Genomic DNA, 16,812 nt, shown 5'->3' on the forward strand with positions numbered 1-16,812 from the left:
TTGAACATAAATATGGATTTTTACCATGTGTAGCAAGTAGCTTTCATTACATCAGGGAATAACTTTGAACAGGTTCCCTATTAAAAATAAAACACAAGCAAAAGATATTCTTGTGTATGTCCAACAGAATCAGGGTGACAGTTTAATTCTTAGATGTTACAAATGACTGTAAATCATAGCTATTCCTGCCTTATGTTTGTTTTGGGATTTTTAAAAAAATTCCTTTTGTTCTAGCTAATGAGAACCATGTGTCCCCCCCCCCCCAAAAAAAATCAGATGAATAGGTCTTCATAGCCCCATAACTTGTTTTTAAAATGTTTACTTGCCTGCTGTGGCCTGAAGACGTTAACGTACAAAATGCAACTGTTAATGTTTTGAGCAGGGTTTACCACAACAAATATGTAGCCAGTTCTTCTTCAAGTGCACCAGCTTCTAGTTTGTTTCCAGGATGCATGCTGTGTGCTCTCAAGCTGCAGTGCTGGTTTTGACCTTAAAAGCTTAAACATGGCTGGGTTCTGGAGTACTGGAGTCTCCACCGGTATCAGTCTGCCTGTGTTCACTGTGCAACATGGGGCCCTCATTATCCAAGATTTGGCTGGTGAAGACTCATTGGAGGGCTTTTTCAACTGCTCTTCCTAAGCTGTGGAATTCCTTGCCTCGTGAAGTGCGATTGATACTACCTTTATAGTTCTTCAAGGCAAATTAAGGCAGTATGTGAATTCTAGAAACCCCTTGAATGGCATTTAGTGAAGTTTGTTTTACCAGAGGTTTCAGTGGTGTCTATTACTCTTAGGCTGTGATCACACACACTAAATAATGCACTTTCAATCCACTTTCAATGCGCTTTCCAACTGGATTTTACTGTGTGAACTGACAAAATCCAGTTGGAAAGTGCATTGAAAGTGAATTGAAAGTTCATTATTTAGTGTGTGTGATCGCAGCCTTACTGTACTTGCATATGTTTATCAATTTTAGATGACTGAAGTCTCTCTGAGAGGCAGTAGCATATAAATGTTTCAATAAATTAGCACCTCTTCTCAAACTGTTCATCTGAATTTTGGAGTAAATTAATGATGCTTTTTATAGTTTTGTGTCTTCACTTACAACTTAAGAATAATTGCTTAGGAAAGAGCATCCGTATATGGTCTAAATGTACATATCACTGTTTTTTCCCTCACCTATCTCATATTAACTTACTCCAGACACTAGTTTAGTATATTCAAGGTACAGGACATCTTTGAGATGGGAAAGCTCGTTTCCTTGGCTGTCTCTGTTTCTGAAAAACTGAGCTCAAGACTTCCACGAGAGCGGACTGATAGAATCACATTTCCTGGAAACACATTTCCTAAAAACAAGAGGTGTCCTGGGGATCTCACCTGCCAATACACGTCCTCCCAAGGCTGACTGATCAAATGTTTAGTAACACATAATAGTTAATAGCATTGCCCCAATATCTGCCAATATGCCATATCCTTTCTTGGTCTCTTCTGCTTTCAACCTTAGTCCAAGAAGTGTTGCTGAGTTCAGTTTCTCACACATCTCCCAGGGGTATCACATGAATACATGGCACTGTCTTATTAGTCTGTCAAAGATTATTATCAGACTGGCAGCTGTTCTCCAGGGTCTTGAATAAAGGCATTTCAGATCATGTACTGCCTGATCCTTACAAAAAAAAACCCCTGGAAATTCTGGGGATTGGACCTGTGACCTTAGGCACGCAAAGCAGAATCTGTCACTACTGAGAGACTTCTCAAATGAATGCTTTCATGACTGCCCTGACCTTAAGACAAGGGGGTAGATGAACTGAGCAGTGGGGAGGATTGCTGAGCAGACAGGTTAAAACAGATAAAAGGAAGTACTTCTTCACCCAAAGGGTGATTAACATATGGAATTCACTGCCACAGGAGGTGGTGGCGGCCACAAGCATAGCCACCTTCAAGAAGGGTTTAGATAAAAATATGGAGCAGAGGTCCATCAGTGGCTATTAGCCACAGTGTGTGTGTGTGTGTATATATATTTTTTTCTCTCTCTTGGCTTGACTTCGCGAATGAAGATTTAAGGAAGGTGCAGTAGTCCACATCTGCTGCAGGCTCGCTGGTGGCTGACAAGACCAATGCGGGACAGGCAGGTCCGGCCACAGTGGCTGCAGGGAAAAATCTGATTTGGGGTTGGTGCTGTAGCAGTGCGATTCTTCCTCAATCTCCTTTTGTCTCAAGACCAGCTATGCATGCGTTCTCAAAGGAAGAGACAGCCTGGTGGATGGTGTGCCTCCATGCTTTGCGATCTGAGGCTAGGTCAGACCACTGGTGATGGTCGATGCAACAGGTACCAAGGGATTTTTTCAAGGAGTCCTTGTACCTCTTCTTTGGTGCCCCTCTATTTCGATGGCCGGTGGAAAGTTCGCCATGCAGGGCAATCTTGGGAAGGCGGTGGTTTTCCATCCTGGAAATATGCCCTGCCCAGCGCAGCTGCGTCTTCAACAGCAGTGCCTCGATGCTTGTAACATCCGCTCGCTTGAGGACTTAAGTGTCGGTCACAAAGTCACTCCAGTGGATGTTGAGGATGGTGCAAAGGCAGCGCTAATGAAAGCGCTCAAGGAGTCGCAGGTGATGACGGTATAAAACCCACGATTCGGAGCTGTAGATGAGAGTTGTCATCACAACCGCTTTGTAAACATTGATCTTTGTGCCTTTTTTCAGATGCTTGTTGCTCCACACTCTTTTATGCAGTCGGCCAAATGCACGGTTTGCCTTTGCCAGCCTGTTGTCAATCTCCTTGTCGATCTTGGCGTCTGAGGAGATTATGCACCCCAGGTAGCTGAACTGCTGGACTGTCTTCAAAACTGATTCACCCACAGTGATGCAAGGAGGGTGATAATCTTCCTGGCTGGTGGAGAACTACTGTCTTCTTCAGACTAACTTCTAGGCCGAATAGCTTGGCAGCCTCTGCAAAGCAGGACGTCATATGCTGCAGAGCTGATACCGAGTGGGAGACGAGTGCAGCATCATCAGCAAACAGTAGCTCTTGGATAAGTTTTTCCTTTGTCTTGGAGTGGGCCTTTAGTCGCCTCAGGTTGAACAGGCTGCCATCGGTGCGATAGCGGATGTAGACACCATCGTCATCATCTAAATCTACTGAGGCTCTTTGAAGCATCATGCTAAAGAAGATCGTAAAGAGAGTTGGCGCGAGAACACAGCCTTGCTTTACATTTGTGCCTATTGGGAAGGGCTCCGAGAGATCGTTGCAGTGTCTGACTTGGCCTCGCTGGTCTTCATGTAGCTGGATGATCATGCTGAGGAATCTTGGTGTGTGTGTGTGTATATATAAAATTGCCACTGTGTGACACAGAGTGTTGGACTGGATGGGCCATTGGCCTGGTCTAACATGGCTTCTCTTATGTTCTTATGAGGATGCCTGCTTTCAGCTCGGATGAACCAGCTTCCAGCCTTGGATATATTCTTTTGGGAGGAGTTTGGATTGCACATAGTTCTTGGGACTGCTATGGTTGGCTATTCAGACTTTTGCCTGACAGAGGTTCCGTGCAATTTTAGAACTTTGTTGCCTGACCAGCACAGCTAATTGAATGAAATTTAGTTGATCTTGCTCACTGGGGGAGGGAGGGGCAACAAGGAAGCCCCTCCCATTGGATCATCACTCTGGTCCTACACAGATCTCATACACTGCTGATGCTGTTTGTTTCACCAGCATTTCCTCCTGAGTCAAATAGCTGCACCTCCACAGTCAATACAAGGAAGGATGAACTTGCTCTGACCTTGGAGCTCCCAGATGGCTGTTTCCTCGACAGTATACAAAGGCTCAGAGATCAGGGGGACACTGCTGCTGCCCAAGGATGGGGGCATGAGTCCTGGAAGCTACAGGCCAGAAAGCTCATTCCTACATTGGCAACTTCAGCTGCTTTCCTTATTTTTAGATCAGGGACTCTCCAGTTCCCGTATTGCTGGGGAAATAGGCAAAACTCTTGAGATGGACCTGCCATCATCTACCTGATGCAATGCTGTGGCCCTTGAGCCCTCGTGTTTGTAGAAGCTGGGTTTTGTACCTATAGAATTTTGAGCACCGCAAATGAATTTTGAATTGAAATCAAATCACAAATCAGTGTGTGCATATATTATGACTGGTTATTCACTTATTTTTGTCGTCATTTTGTCGTATATGTAGCATTCAGCTTCATTTCTGTGTAAAGACAGGTGTAGATTCTTTGTGGTGGGAAAGATGCATCCAATCTCTCGAGTCTGAATTCAGTCAATTCAGATGTGTGTGCACTGCATGCTTAATCTGCCAAGGCTTTTTGAATAACTTCTTGGTGGAGTATTTCAGAGGGCAGCCATTCTCGTCTGCAGTAGAACACCTGGATTTGAGTCCAGAAGCACCTTAGAGACCAACAAGATTTTGGGGATGTGAATTTTCAAGAGTCAAGGCTTCTTTCATCAGTTGTTGGACCAAGCAGCAGCAGTGCTTTCCAAGAGACAGGCAGCCATAGGAGTCCATTAGGCACTCGGTCTCTGCTAGCATTCCAGTGCTGGGATTTGGCTGCCACACAGTAAAGTAAGATGTGGGAAGATTGGAGATAATGCTGTGGGCAGTGTCCAAAGTGCTTTAAAGGTTCTGAAAGCCAAAGAAATGTTGAATATATTTTGCCAAGGGAGGGGGGGAAGGAAGGAAGTAGATCGGTTCTTGAAGCTGAAATGCAGAACTAGAGCTGTCTTCCTTTTCTCTGAAGTGGAGAGAGAGAGAGCAGACCTAACATGGCATATGCTGTCCACAGTATTATAGGAAACTCTCTGCCTAATTATGTAGATCTTGCATTAAAGCCTTCATGCTAGATAGCCATAGCATTTTGAGTAAACTGCTTAAACAGCATTTCACTCATTCTGAAGGAGAAGATATTTTCATAGGTCTTTTCCGTTGGGCAAAAAATTGAGAGAAAGGTCTGGGCAGAAACTCTTGTATCTGTTCTTTCATCCCACCCCTTCACATTTCAGCCTGTATTACAAAATTGCGGAGAGGGGTGTTGAGCCTTCTACTCAGTGACTTGTCGGTGGCTACCTCATGATTTCAAGGCAGGGGTGAAATCTGAACCAGAAACTTTGGGTCACTGAAGTTCAGTAGGTGGGGTTGATATATTTTTGTTTTGTCCCGTGGCACTTGTTACAAAGTTCTACAGAGCTTCTCTTTCAAGCTATTTAACACTGTGCAACTCCTGAGAGAGGCTTCCAGTGGTTTGGTGTTACATATTGATGACACTTCTTCCCCAAACTCTCTTCTTTTCCTCTAATCTGCCTGAGGTGGTAGTAGGTGCTTTGGACAGGTTCTTAGGGTGAGGTATGAGCGGTAGATAAAGCTAATAAAATAGATGCTGTCCACTGTCTTTAGCACTCTGATTTCTTGTCCATAGCACTCTAATTTCTCTTGTGTTCCACCTAACATAAAGCTGTGAGAGAGACTGTGTGGCAGATGGGCTATCAAGGCAGAGGAATAACAAACCCAGGACAAGAGATGTGGTTTGATCTTCCAGATTCAAGACCAGCTCTATCTAATCAGTGCTCAAAATGGGCTTCAAATGTGGATTGGGTGGGATGAGCTACATTGCCTTTGAAGACATAAATGTCGCCAGTTTTTGTTGGCATTAAACTCCAGCTTGCACTGCCTTTGTTTCAGAGTGTTCTTGTGGTCAGGGGGCAATGTTTGCATGATCCTTTTTACGATCCTATACTGCCTGTCTTCAGGTGAATTCTCCCAGAACATCATAATGAAGAGACATGTTTTCATGAGCCTATGTGAAGGAAAAAGATAGATGGTATAGTGTTTTCTGTTGGAAGGGGAAGACTTGAAAGAATTTCAGTTCCTAGGCCCACGCATTGCCATTCTGGGTTCCTGGTTTTTTAGCCATGTGTAAGGGATGACTTTATCTGTGATGGGTCTGCTGATTTTTCCTGTATTGTTTTTGTTTCTGTTTTGCAGTATCAACCAGACTCTCACAAGTGTCCTCTCCCCAGCCAGGCTGCCCGTCTCCTTCTATTCCACCAGGTAAAGTCATCTCATCGTCTCAGAAGCACAGCAAAAAAGCACTCAAGCAGGTAAGTGGAATATCTCATTGCCAGAAGAGAGGGCATTCCCAATTGCAGCATTCCTCCAGCCATTTCTTCAATGTCAGTAGTGTGTCTTGCCTGGGTTGATTGCATAGTCTCTAAGCTGAAATAGCTCCTGCCTCTCCTAGGCCTTCTCCATTTGCTTCCCAGTCTGATTTCTGTTGTTGCTCTAAGATCAAGGTAACTGTATCTGAATCCAGTGTTCTAGAGGAAAGAGTTCCCAGAGGTTTGCCCTAACCTTAACCTAATTGCTTTAATGCTTATTCTGAAATGCTTGACCTGGGGTTTCCCTCTTAAGAAACAAAACAAAACCCTCTTTTTAATGGTAGCTTTCATCCAGATTGCTTTTTTTGCTGTACATGATCCACATGCAAAAGGGACTCTGATCTGGTTTCCCTGTTCAGAGAACGTTTATTTCCTTCCTGCTCCCTCTGGGTATCCTACCCCCCAGGGAAAGTGTATGCGCAATACATAGCCTCTCCTCTCCCGGTGTAGTGAATGCCGCGTGGTCACTGTCTGGCTATGCCTGGCAGATGGTCACTGCAATGGCCTCTCCTGCATTACTGCATCCGTAGCAACACCTTCTCGCTGGTCCCCCCCGTTTTTCACAGAGTTTGCTACGTCATGGTGCGACCGAATTGTCCGGCGGTATAACCGGATGGGCAGGCTGGGCCCACCAACCTTGCCAGCCTAAGAGAAGGAAAACTCTAACATCAAACCCGGGCAGATAGAGCTCGTTAATGTAACACCTACCACCTGGAGGACTCGCTGCCGGCTTCCCGGCTTACTGGGCCATGGCAGATGACCCCCAGGTGAAAGGGTGGAGCCAGTACCGCGCACACTGGGCTTCACCTAAAAAATTCCTCTGCACGGGCCTGAAGGGCATATCCACATACACAACCCACAACGCATCAAGTCCTGCAGCGACGGGCAAGGGGCGAAACGGCAGGTGGAAGGTGCCACTGGAAGCCGCAGTCCCGATCCTGCATGTAGGCGGTTCAGGGTATTGGTCGCCTGATGCTAACCCGGAGACAAAAGCATTTTTCGGCAGCACCCTGAACGACCAAGCAGCCTTATCTAGGGACAGCACTGCTTGCTCCACACGGAGAGGGGCCTAGAAAAGGTGGCCTAAACAAAGCTCGTCTCCTCCACCCCAGTTGGCTAGCCGCGGTCAACGGGCATCCTTACAGCACCAACCCTAAATCAGACTTTTCCCTGCAGCCACTGTGGCCGGACCTGCCTGTCCCACATTGGTCTTGTCAGCCACCAGCGAGCCTGCAGCAGACGTGGACTATTGCACCCTTCTTAAATCTTCGTTCGCGAAGCCAAGCCGAGAGAGATTACCATTCTCACCCACAGCCCTCCTTCTCCTTTTTTCTATTTTTCCTGCTCTAAAGCACAGTCATCTTTGTAATATGAGCCACTGCTGTTTCTAGGTTCACTGCTACATTATGTTCTTTATCCCTTTCGTTGCATCATACTTGTTGGAATATGGCAAAAGGAGGAAAGTGTAAACCATTTCTAATACAAAACAACCTCAGATAATACAATTAGGTACTATTTATTAATTGATGAAATAATAATAAAGATAAAGCAATACCACGGTTCTGTCAAGGGAAAAGATGAGCACTCACCAAATACTTGGTTGTATGGAATTTCATATTTGGATTCATTATAGAAGTGCTAGATCAAATAGTTTGTGTGGGTGGCAGAAAGAGGGAGAAATTGTACCATGTCCACAGACTTCTTGAGAAATTCTTTGGTAATCTCCTGCCTAATTTGCTGGCCATTCTTCTGTCTGATTAAACATTAATCATAAATGAAACTTGACCTTGTCTTCAGCTTGACCGTGAATCAAATATGAAGCCGCATCTGGCCTGAAGCAATGATGTAATTCATAATCATACAAAATGCATTTTTCATGTCACTTTGACAGAGTTGCATCATACATTTTTAGCAGCTTATTAAATAAAAGAAAAGAGAGATCAGTACGGGCATTTCAAAGGTTACTCTGCTGTGGTTGATGCCATCTCCTTGCCTGGTATGAGAAGGAACTGTTGGATCACCTTTGTGTCCATTTTCTCCTCCTCCTCCCTAGGCTCTGAAGCAGAAGCAGAGGAAGCAGCAGCAGTGCCGAGCCAGCTTGCCAGTCTCCTCCAACCACCTCCTCCTGCAGCAGCACACAAAGGCTGTCAGCCACTCTGTTCCTGCAAAATCTGGTACGAAGCAACAGGATGATCCTGCAGGATGGCGAACCTCTTGCTTGCTTCAAACAGTACTTAATGGTGCTTGGGGGACAACAGTGGGAGGGCTTCTGGAGTTCTGGCGCTGCTGGTGGACCTCCTGTGGCACCTGTGTTTTGCCACTGTGTGACACAGAGTGTTGGACTGGATGGGCCATTGGCCTGATCCAACCTGACTTCTCTTATGTTCTTATGGCTGGCCCTTTGGTTCTACCAGGGAAGAATAGTCCTACAAAAATGTACTTCAATCCCTCCTTTTCAGCCAGAACCAATGGCTTTCATCTGCACTCTAGACAAAACTGCATTGAATTCCTCCACCACCCCATTTTTAAAGAGTGTATATATATCTCTAGTACAAACAAAGGCCTTGGTTTACCCAGAAGCACTTTTATAGGAATAGAGCATAGGGTTGCATCTGTCAAGAACATCTTCAAATGGAAAATGTAGAGAAAAATATCAAGGGAGAGACAGCCTCATTATTGAGTGAGGGATGTATTAGTTGCATCTGCAGCTGTGATTCTTAAGTGCTTGTTTATTAAGTGGTTTCACTAAAGACACTTTTCCTCTACACAGATACTTAGCAAATGGTTCCCATTGAAGCATATACTCCTGGAAACCATGAAGCTGGATTTTTTCATTCACGTTGATAGTTTCTACTATCCATAAGTAGAAACTATCCTGCTCATGAACTCTTTCAAGAATATTTGCACGAACAGCCGTTGATGACCATAATCGTGGCTGTGTGGGAAATACTTCAAGAGGCATTTCTGCGGAAATTTGTCTGCCCTCCTCAATTAAATGTGTTCTAAGCTTAAGCTTTGTTGGTTAAGGTGTTTATACCTCATTTTTCTCCATATTATTGACTCAAGGCAGCTTACAAAAAAAATAGAAAGATGTAATTTAGACAAAGAAGGACAAAACAAATAAACCAGCAGAAACCACAACTCCTGGGCTGGTCTTGCATCTACTGAGCCAGCTCACTCAGGGCCAAGAACCCTTTTGATCTTCCCCTTCAGACCTGGCCAAAACATTCATGCTTGCAGTGCTGCAGCAAGGATTGCAAAAATGTGGGTTAATAGTGATGAGCAGGGGTGTGGACATAATTTATATTAAGCTTCACCTCCATAGAAAGTAGAGGTAATGCTGGTCAGGAAGACTGATGCTTGGGAAGGTCTGGATCTGTTGGTAGTAGGTGGGGTACAGTTGGCATTTGCAAAACAGGTTAAAAACTCACTCATGGGCCAGCTTGCAAGAGTTTCGGAAGGATGCTGCAACAGAATTTCTGGTGGAAACCAAGAAGTGATGTCACCTTATCAGTGCAATGCCCTAGGCTTCCCCTGGATCTCTATGGTTTTATCATAGAGTTTTGGGGGAATCCTAGAGCACTGCAATGATAGCACTTCCAGGTTCACATTTGAAATGGTATTGCATCACCTTGGTGACACCTGTTCTCCCTCTCCCTCCCCATTTTCCCATGCTATTCTCCCAAATGGTTGTGGACAGTTAGGGCTGCTGGATAGGAGATCTCCCACCACCGTGGGAAACCTTGCAACTCTAGGACTCAGCCTTGCTATCTGAAAAGCAGGTTGGCAAGGTAACCACAAATGGCTTCTGCCAGCTACATCTGGTTCACTTGTGCTTTGCCTGTGTTGGAGAGGGGTAGTACTGGGGCTTTATTGTTTGTTATTTTCATTATGTACTGTAAGCTGCCTTGAGCCTTGGGGAAAGCCCAGCCATAGATATTATATAGGACAACAGCACTTTGCTGAGTGAGCAAAGCTGGGCATCTGGAGATGCATCTGCTTGGTAAGCAGAAGGTCCCAGGTTCAATCCCTGGCATCTCCAACTAAAAAAAAAAAAGGGTCCAGGCAAGTAGGTGTGAAAAAACCTCAGCTTGAGACCCTGGAGAGCCGCTGCCAGTCTGAGTAGACAATACTGACTTTGATGGACCAAGGGTCTGATTCAGTATAAGGCAGCTTCATAAGTATGTATGTATTCCTCCATGTTTGTTGTGACTCCGTCTTCCCATTACATCACTAGTGTTCCATGGATATCATTTATTTTGATCCCCGGCCCCAAAGAAGCCAGGCTGGCTGCAACCTGAGCAAGGGCCTTCTTGGTTGCAGCCTGAAGCTGGTGGAATGAGCTCCCCAAGGACATTATGGCTGTGCCCGGATCTTTTACAGTTCTGCAGGGCCTGTAAGACGGAGCTCTTCCACCAAGCCTTTGACTGCTAAAATCTGATATTTCTGCCTGGGCAACATTAGACTGGATAAAATGAAATTGATCACCACAGAACCTGGCCTTCAGATTCAAATTACATCTGGAGTTCAGGAACTTCATGTTGGTAATGAATTGTTGCAATGCCATCATGAAAATAGCGTGAATGTAGTATCTATTGTTATTGCAATGGTTGTTTTATATGGTTTTAATATTTGTAACTGTAACTGTAATTAGTCTTAATGCATTAACTATGCCTATTGGCCTTGTTGGCCGCCCTGAGCCTGCTTTGCCAGAGAGGGCAGGATATAAATAGAAACAAATAAGTTAATAAATAAAATCATATTGAAACATAATGTTTTCCAGAAATGGTGAAGATTTAGCACTCAGTAGTTAAAGCTAGGGATGTTTTTCTATTTGTGTCTCCCCGTTACACCCAGATTGGTTGTTCCTATAATTTGTTTCAGATTAATTTGCATCCTGAACTGGAGATGGTAGTGACTAGAATCTTGATGATTGATTTTGCTGGTCTGTGGTTAGAGATGCTGGTCAAAGTCAGACTCTCTTAATCTTGTGCTTTTCAGCCTGGGAAGGAAAACAATCTGATGGACACTCGAGTAGCCCCCAGAATTCGACTTCTAGTTCATCTCCCTCAATTAAAGCCGAGCCCTCCCTCCCAGTCCTGGGGAAGAAGCCATTCCAGAGATCTGAGCGGCTCCATGCAAGTAAGACAACAGGTTCCATCACTGCACTGTCCTGTTGAAGGCCAGTGATAAGACTGGGAGTAGGGATGAACGAAGGCTCCTTGGTATAAGAAAGAAGACCTTTCAGATTAGGCTGACTCTCTCACTTGCTGACGTGAAAACAGAGGCAGCAAAATAGCTGGATCCTTTTTCCCTGGGATCACTGCTGCCTTCATCTTGGTAGCTTTTGGCCTCACTTGGCACTTGTACCATGCTCATTGGAGAACAATTCTTTTGTGGCTCAGATTCCTCAGGTGAATGCTGATTTCTTTTGATCCCTTGAGAACATATTTTACATGTCTTTCTAGGATTGTAAATTTTGTGACACAATGTCTGTTGTGTGTTCCTAATTTTTTTTCTCCCAGTTGCCTTCCACGAAGAGTAAAAATATACTCAAAGCTCCATGCATAAGCTACTTTCTTGGAGTGCTTCAGTAAATAGCTTTTGAACAGCTTTTTGAGATTTCCCTCATCTAGGATTGTTGGTTTGGGAAACTGGTACTTCCTCTTTCCTTTTAGAAATGTCCCCTTCTCCCCTAGGCACACTTGCATTACTGAGGGTGCAAGGGAGAGGATTGTTCACTTTTCCATTGAAAAAGGCCCTTGGAGCAGCAACAGAAAGGCATTAGGGGAAAATGTACTGTTCCTATGCAACTGTTTTCCAATACAATATGTTGCCTAAGGAAGGGTGTAAAGAGTCAGTGTCATTTAGAGTGGTTAGAGTGTAAGACTAGGATCTAAGAGACCCAGTTTCTAGCACCCACTCAGCCACTGGTTGACCTTGGGCCGGTTGTTGCCCCTCAGCCTAGCCTACCTCGCTGGGTTGCTGAGAGAATAAAAAGGAGGAGGGGGAAATTAAATACACTCCTGTGAACATCTTGGAAGATGGATGGGGATAAAATGTACTCAATAGATAGAAGGCAGAGAAAAGGTTTAAAGGACACTGTATGTGTAGCCTAGACTAGAGTGCAGCCTGGAGCCTGCTGCAGGCAGCCACTGAAGGCAGGAAGGTAGATTTTGCCTCCTGCCTCTGTGAGCAGCTTGGCAGAGGAAGAAACCACCTAGAGGGGTTGTAGCAGGTAAACCAGCCTGGGCACAGAGCTAGCTTCTAGATTATGAATAAGAGGCACTTCCAAGCTGAAGCGTTAGAGTAGGCTGTTGGGTCCTGCCCTCCTGATTTTACCAGGGGGCCTTCCTCCATGAGCCATCCATCCAGAGCTTCACTGTCTTTGCTGTTGCTGACAGATGGTCCTTCTGTGCTTTTCCCCTCAGGGCAGCTGAAGAGGACAAAATGTGCTGAAATTGACGTGGAGACCCCAGATTCCATCCTGGTGAACACCAACCTTCGGGCCCTGATCAACAAGCTCACCTTCTCTCTTCTGCCAGCTGACTGTCAGCAGCGGCTGCTCCTGCTGCTCCCTGAAGTGGACAGGCAGGTGCGTCTCCAGGAGAGGAGGGGAAGAGCAGGTCAAAAGGGCTAAGGGGCAAGGCTGATGCACAAGGATCGGGGAATATTATTTGCTGAGTGGCTGAAGTGGCCAAACAGCACAAAATGCACTTGGAGAAGTCCTGCTTCCATCCGACAGATAGAGGGTCTGAGGGAAGCTGCAATTTGTGCTGACCTTTGTGGCTCAAAATGTAGATCTCTTTTCTCTGTTCCTCCCCCACGTGCCCTTCTCTCTGTTGCAGCAGGAGTTGAATGGCCCTGTGGCCTCTGAACTAATTCAGAATAATATCAAAACAGTGAAACCGGATTCTCCTCAAGTTTTCTTGACTTTTGTGTAAGGATAATGAGAGGTTCAGGCCACATGCCTGCCTGCCTGGCTTCTCTTTCATTCTCTCTTTGTGTTGGCAAAGGCTTCTTTGTAGGAAAAAAACCCAAAGAATTTGAAAGAGGCAATTGGGGAAGGTTTTGCAGCTAAGCCACTGCCCAGATTGTCTCCACCTCCCCTCTAATATTTTTAAGGGCCCTTTAGACAGAATAAAACAGCCGCTACCCTCAGATGCTTGCTGAATAACTCTGTTGGGGGCTTAATTCCTTCTCTGTGCTCTGTATGAAATTATATGATTACAGTATGTAGTTCTTCCTCCTCCTTCCCAAAAGCTCTCTGCAAATGGACCTGTCTGACAGGAAGTTCCAGAGTGTGTGAGAGTGAGAAGAGCTTCCTGCCAAAGCCAAGGAAACAGGCACTCGAGTCCCTTGGGCCAATTACCATGAGACCCTTTTCTCCGCAGATCAAAAGACCATTTCCACTTGCTCCCTCACCTGCTTTAAGATCAATGTGAAGAAAAGATCATTGCATTCTTTTTTTTTGTTTTCCTACTCTTTCAGATTGGGGTAGATGGGCTGTTGAAGCTCAGCAGTTCTGCCCTCAACAACGAGTTCTTCACTTCTGCTGCCCAAGGGTGGAAAGAACGACTGTCAGAAGGTGAGGCCTCCTTGAAAGAGGCGGGGCTGTGGACTTGGGAAAGCATTGCAGAATCTACATGAGAATATTTTCAGTTTGTATGGAGAAACTGGTTACAGGGGTGGGGGTGGGAGAAGGGTACAGAAGGATAGCAGGACAAAAACACCATTTCTGCTGGTGTGATGTTGGGGCAGAATATCCCTCTGGGAAGTCAAAGAAACTTGGGACAGTCGTGGCTGCATTTGGCTGAGCAGAAGATCCTAGAGCATCAGCAAATCCCAGAGCAACAGTGGGGGAATTTTCAGCAAACTGGGGATTCCAGATTTTGATAAGAACCATCTTTCCTGCTTGAACTTCACTTCCCCCCCTCCTTTGTGCGTGGCAGGGGAGTTCACTCCTGAAATGCAGCTGAGACTTCGGCAGGAATTAGAGAAGGAGAAGAAAGTGGAACTGTGGAAGGAACGCTTCTTTGAGAGCTACTATGGACAGAGGTGAGGGCTTGGCTGCCTCGCCTTATCTTCTCTCTTTCCAAAGATGCCTTTTTCTTCCCTTGTAACGCCCATTTCTCAGGAGGCTCATGAGCGGAAGAGAGCTGGCTCTATACTTCTAACTACAAAATCCCTTAAAAGGTTCCCTGTGGTTCTATCAGGTTATAGTGGTGTGATAGTGAAATTTGCTGTCGAGTCATAGCTGACTTATGGCGACCCAGCAGGGTTTTCAAGACAAGACATCCAGAGGTGGTCTGCCATTGTCTGCCTCTGCATCACAACTCTGGTATTCCTTGGAGGTCTCCCATTCAAGTACTTACCAGGGCTGACCCTACTTAGCTTCTGTACCCAGCAGTAAAAAAGTGAAGCATCTTTTAAAAATGCCCCTCAGTACCTGGAGGGGGCAGTACAATGAGATTACTAAGCAGGCAGTCTCCCATTCTGGATCCATGATGTAGCATTTGTCTCCAATGTGAAAAGAGACTGCCATCCTGAAATCAACACAGCAGAAGTCCTTGCTGTTCAGAAGTCCTGAACTGTTCAGGAAGCCAAATTTGACAAGCACAAAGTATGAGCCAAGAAAGGCCATTTCCTGCACACTCCCAGGGAGGGCCCTTGCCTGTCTCTTGCACTTGATGGAGCTTCTCTCCCAGCTGCCACTGCAGTGCTCATAATAACACTTTGTATGCAATGCCTTTGGTGAGCACTTTGGAGCATGTTATTTCTATTAATCCTTACAGTACGATGTGGAGAGGCCAGTATTTATATCCCCACGTTACAGGTGGGGGCTGAGGTTGCCTTGTCTGAGGCCACCCGTTGATTTCATGGTTGACAGAAGGTGGGGATTTCCGGGTTCAATCAGTACAACATGATGCTGGCTCTCATAAAGAGAAATGGTGGCTGGGACCAGAGTTTCAGCAGCAACTACAAGCTATTGGGGGATGTGGCAGAGGAGGGCCAATAGGTGGAGGCCAGAGAACCTGCTGAGGCACCTCTGCTCCCTGGATAAGGCAAGATCCTTTTTCTCTCCTTTGTTGCTTTGTACATATTGGATATGCCAATCTCTCTTATAGTTTCCTTGGAATATGCCAAGAGGCCCCTCCCATTAGTGCTTCACTAGGACTTCCTGTTAGGTTATCAGGGAGGAGGTGCAAGCATTTGTCACGGCTGAATTAGATTCTCACTGCTGAACTGTGATAAGCCCACCAACGCTCTGTAAAGCTTGGGGTGTTGAGCCAAAGTCACTGGTAGCTGGGAGGGTTTTTTCTGTACCAGGCAGCTGCCCTCTCTGCCAGTATATGCTCTCTCAAAAGGTGGTGCAGATTTTGATGTCTCTCAGTTTGGCTTTGGGACAGAATTGTTGTTGATGTTGTAAAGCATTCTAAATTCTGATGACAAAACACCCTTCTTGTGAATGAGCTTGGGAAACTGGTCTCTTCCTCCCACATATCTAGCAATGAGGGACCACCAAAATATATAGACGCATCTACCTTTGGCTGTGTACTTCTGAGGGTCAGGCATTGTAGTAGGTCTAATGTGAATTTCCACAGTTAAATCAGCTGGTGCCCTGCATTTTAACCGGTGTGTCTCTCTTCTCCATCTAGTTCTGGGCTGAGTCCTGAAGAATTCAAGCAGCTGACGTCTTACATCCCCACATCTCAGGCACAGGCTAAGAATTCAGCAGTTCAGCTGCAGCAGTTCATGCCCACCTTGGTTGCTGTCTCGAGCAAAGAGGCAGCCCCTCCTGTGGATCCAAAGGCACAGGATCATTTAGTATCATCGCCATCACCACCACCACCACCACCAGCAGCAGCAAGCAAAGGAGAGGAAGAGCAGCAGCTCCAAGCCCCCAAGCCAGCAGAGTCTGTAAGCTCCTCAGATAGCAGTCTCCCCTCCAGATTCAGTGACCAAACTCCCTGTGGGCCTTCCAGAGGGACTGAAGAGCCAGGAAAGGAGGTGCCGCAGGTTGGCAGCTTGGAGTCCCCAGCGAAAGAAAGCTCAAGCAAACCAAAGAGTCCAGCAGCAGCAGCAGCAGGCAATGAAGTCACTCCAGGAGAGGATTCTCAGAAGACACCTGCCAAGGAAGCCTCTGTCACTGGCACAGAACAGATGGACATCGGAGTCCAGGGTCTCAAGAGGAAATCAGAGAGTTCTGAACAGGCATTGGCTACACCCGAAAAACGGCCCCACATCGTGGAGAACAGCCGCTCCAGCCCTCCTTTTCAAAGCCCGCCACAGCCCTTTCCGGCAGCGCCCGTGCCAAAGGTCCCTCCGCTCAGGGTAAAAAACTCCTTTAGATTAAGGCAGAGTACAAGTACCTGTGATGCTTGCCAGTTGATAGGTGCCCCATTGCTGTCCCAGCATCTGCTGCTTTCCTTCGTTTGTGGGGTGAGAAAGACGGGGCTGAGTGAGGGTGGAAGAATGTCAGGCTGGGCAAGTTCTGACCCCTGGGCAGCTCAGTGGCAGAGGACAGGTGGTTTTTTGCATGATACATTCCTTCCCAGGTACTGATATCACAGGGAGGGGCCCTCTTGACTGTCCCAGCAACCAGAGAAGCTTGTCTGGTGGGTACAGGAGAAAGCGCCTCATTAGTGGCAGCCCC

General features: G+C 46.1%; 1 protein-coding gene across 2 annotated transcripts in view; it reads left to right on the forward strand.

The window, feature by feature from the left end:
• Nucleotides 1–16,812, forward strand: part of ASXL2 (ASXL transcriptional regulator 2) — a 120,303-nt gene that overhangs the window by 99,346 nt on the left and 4,145 nt on the right. For both annotated transcript variants that reach the window (XM_060250819.1, XM_060250828.1), the window contains 7 exons: nucleotides 5,983–6,098; nucleotides 8,209–8,329; nucleotides 11,157–11,297; nucleotides 12,587–12,750; nucleotides 13,647–13,743; nucleotides 14,108–14,213; nucleotides 15,815–16,490. In XM_060250819.1, coding sequence (XP_060106802.1) covers nucleotides 5,983–6,098; nucleotides 8,209–8,329; nucleotides 11,157–11,297; nucleotides 12,587–12,750; nucleotides 13,647–13,743; nucleotides 14,108–14,213; nucleotides 15,815–16,490 — 1,421 coding nt within the window. The remainder of the gene's footprint in view (nucleotides 1–5,982; nucleotides 6,099–8,208; nucleotides 8,330–11,156; nucleotides 11,298–12,586; nucleotides 12,751–13,646; nucleotides 13,744–14,107; nucleotides 14,214–15,814; nucleotides 16,491–16,812) is intronic.

This window comes from Heteronotia binoei, chromosome 1, assembly GCF_032191835.1.
Source record: "Heteronotia binoei isolate CCM8104 ecotype False Entrance Well chromosome 1, APGP_CSIRO_Hbin_v1, whole genome shotgun sequence".
In the NCBI taxonomy this organism is placed as follows: domain Eukaryota; kingdom Metazoa; phylum Chordata; class Lepidosauria; order Squamata; family Gekkonidae; genus Heteronotia; species Heteronotia binoei.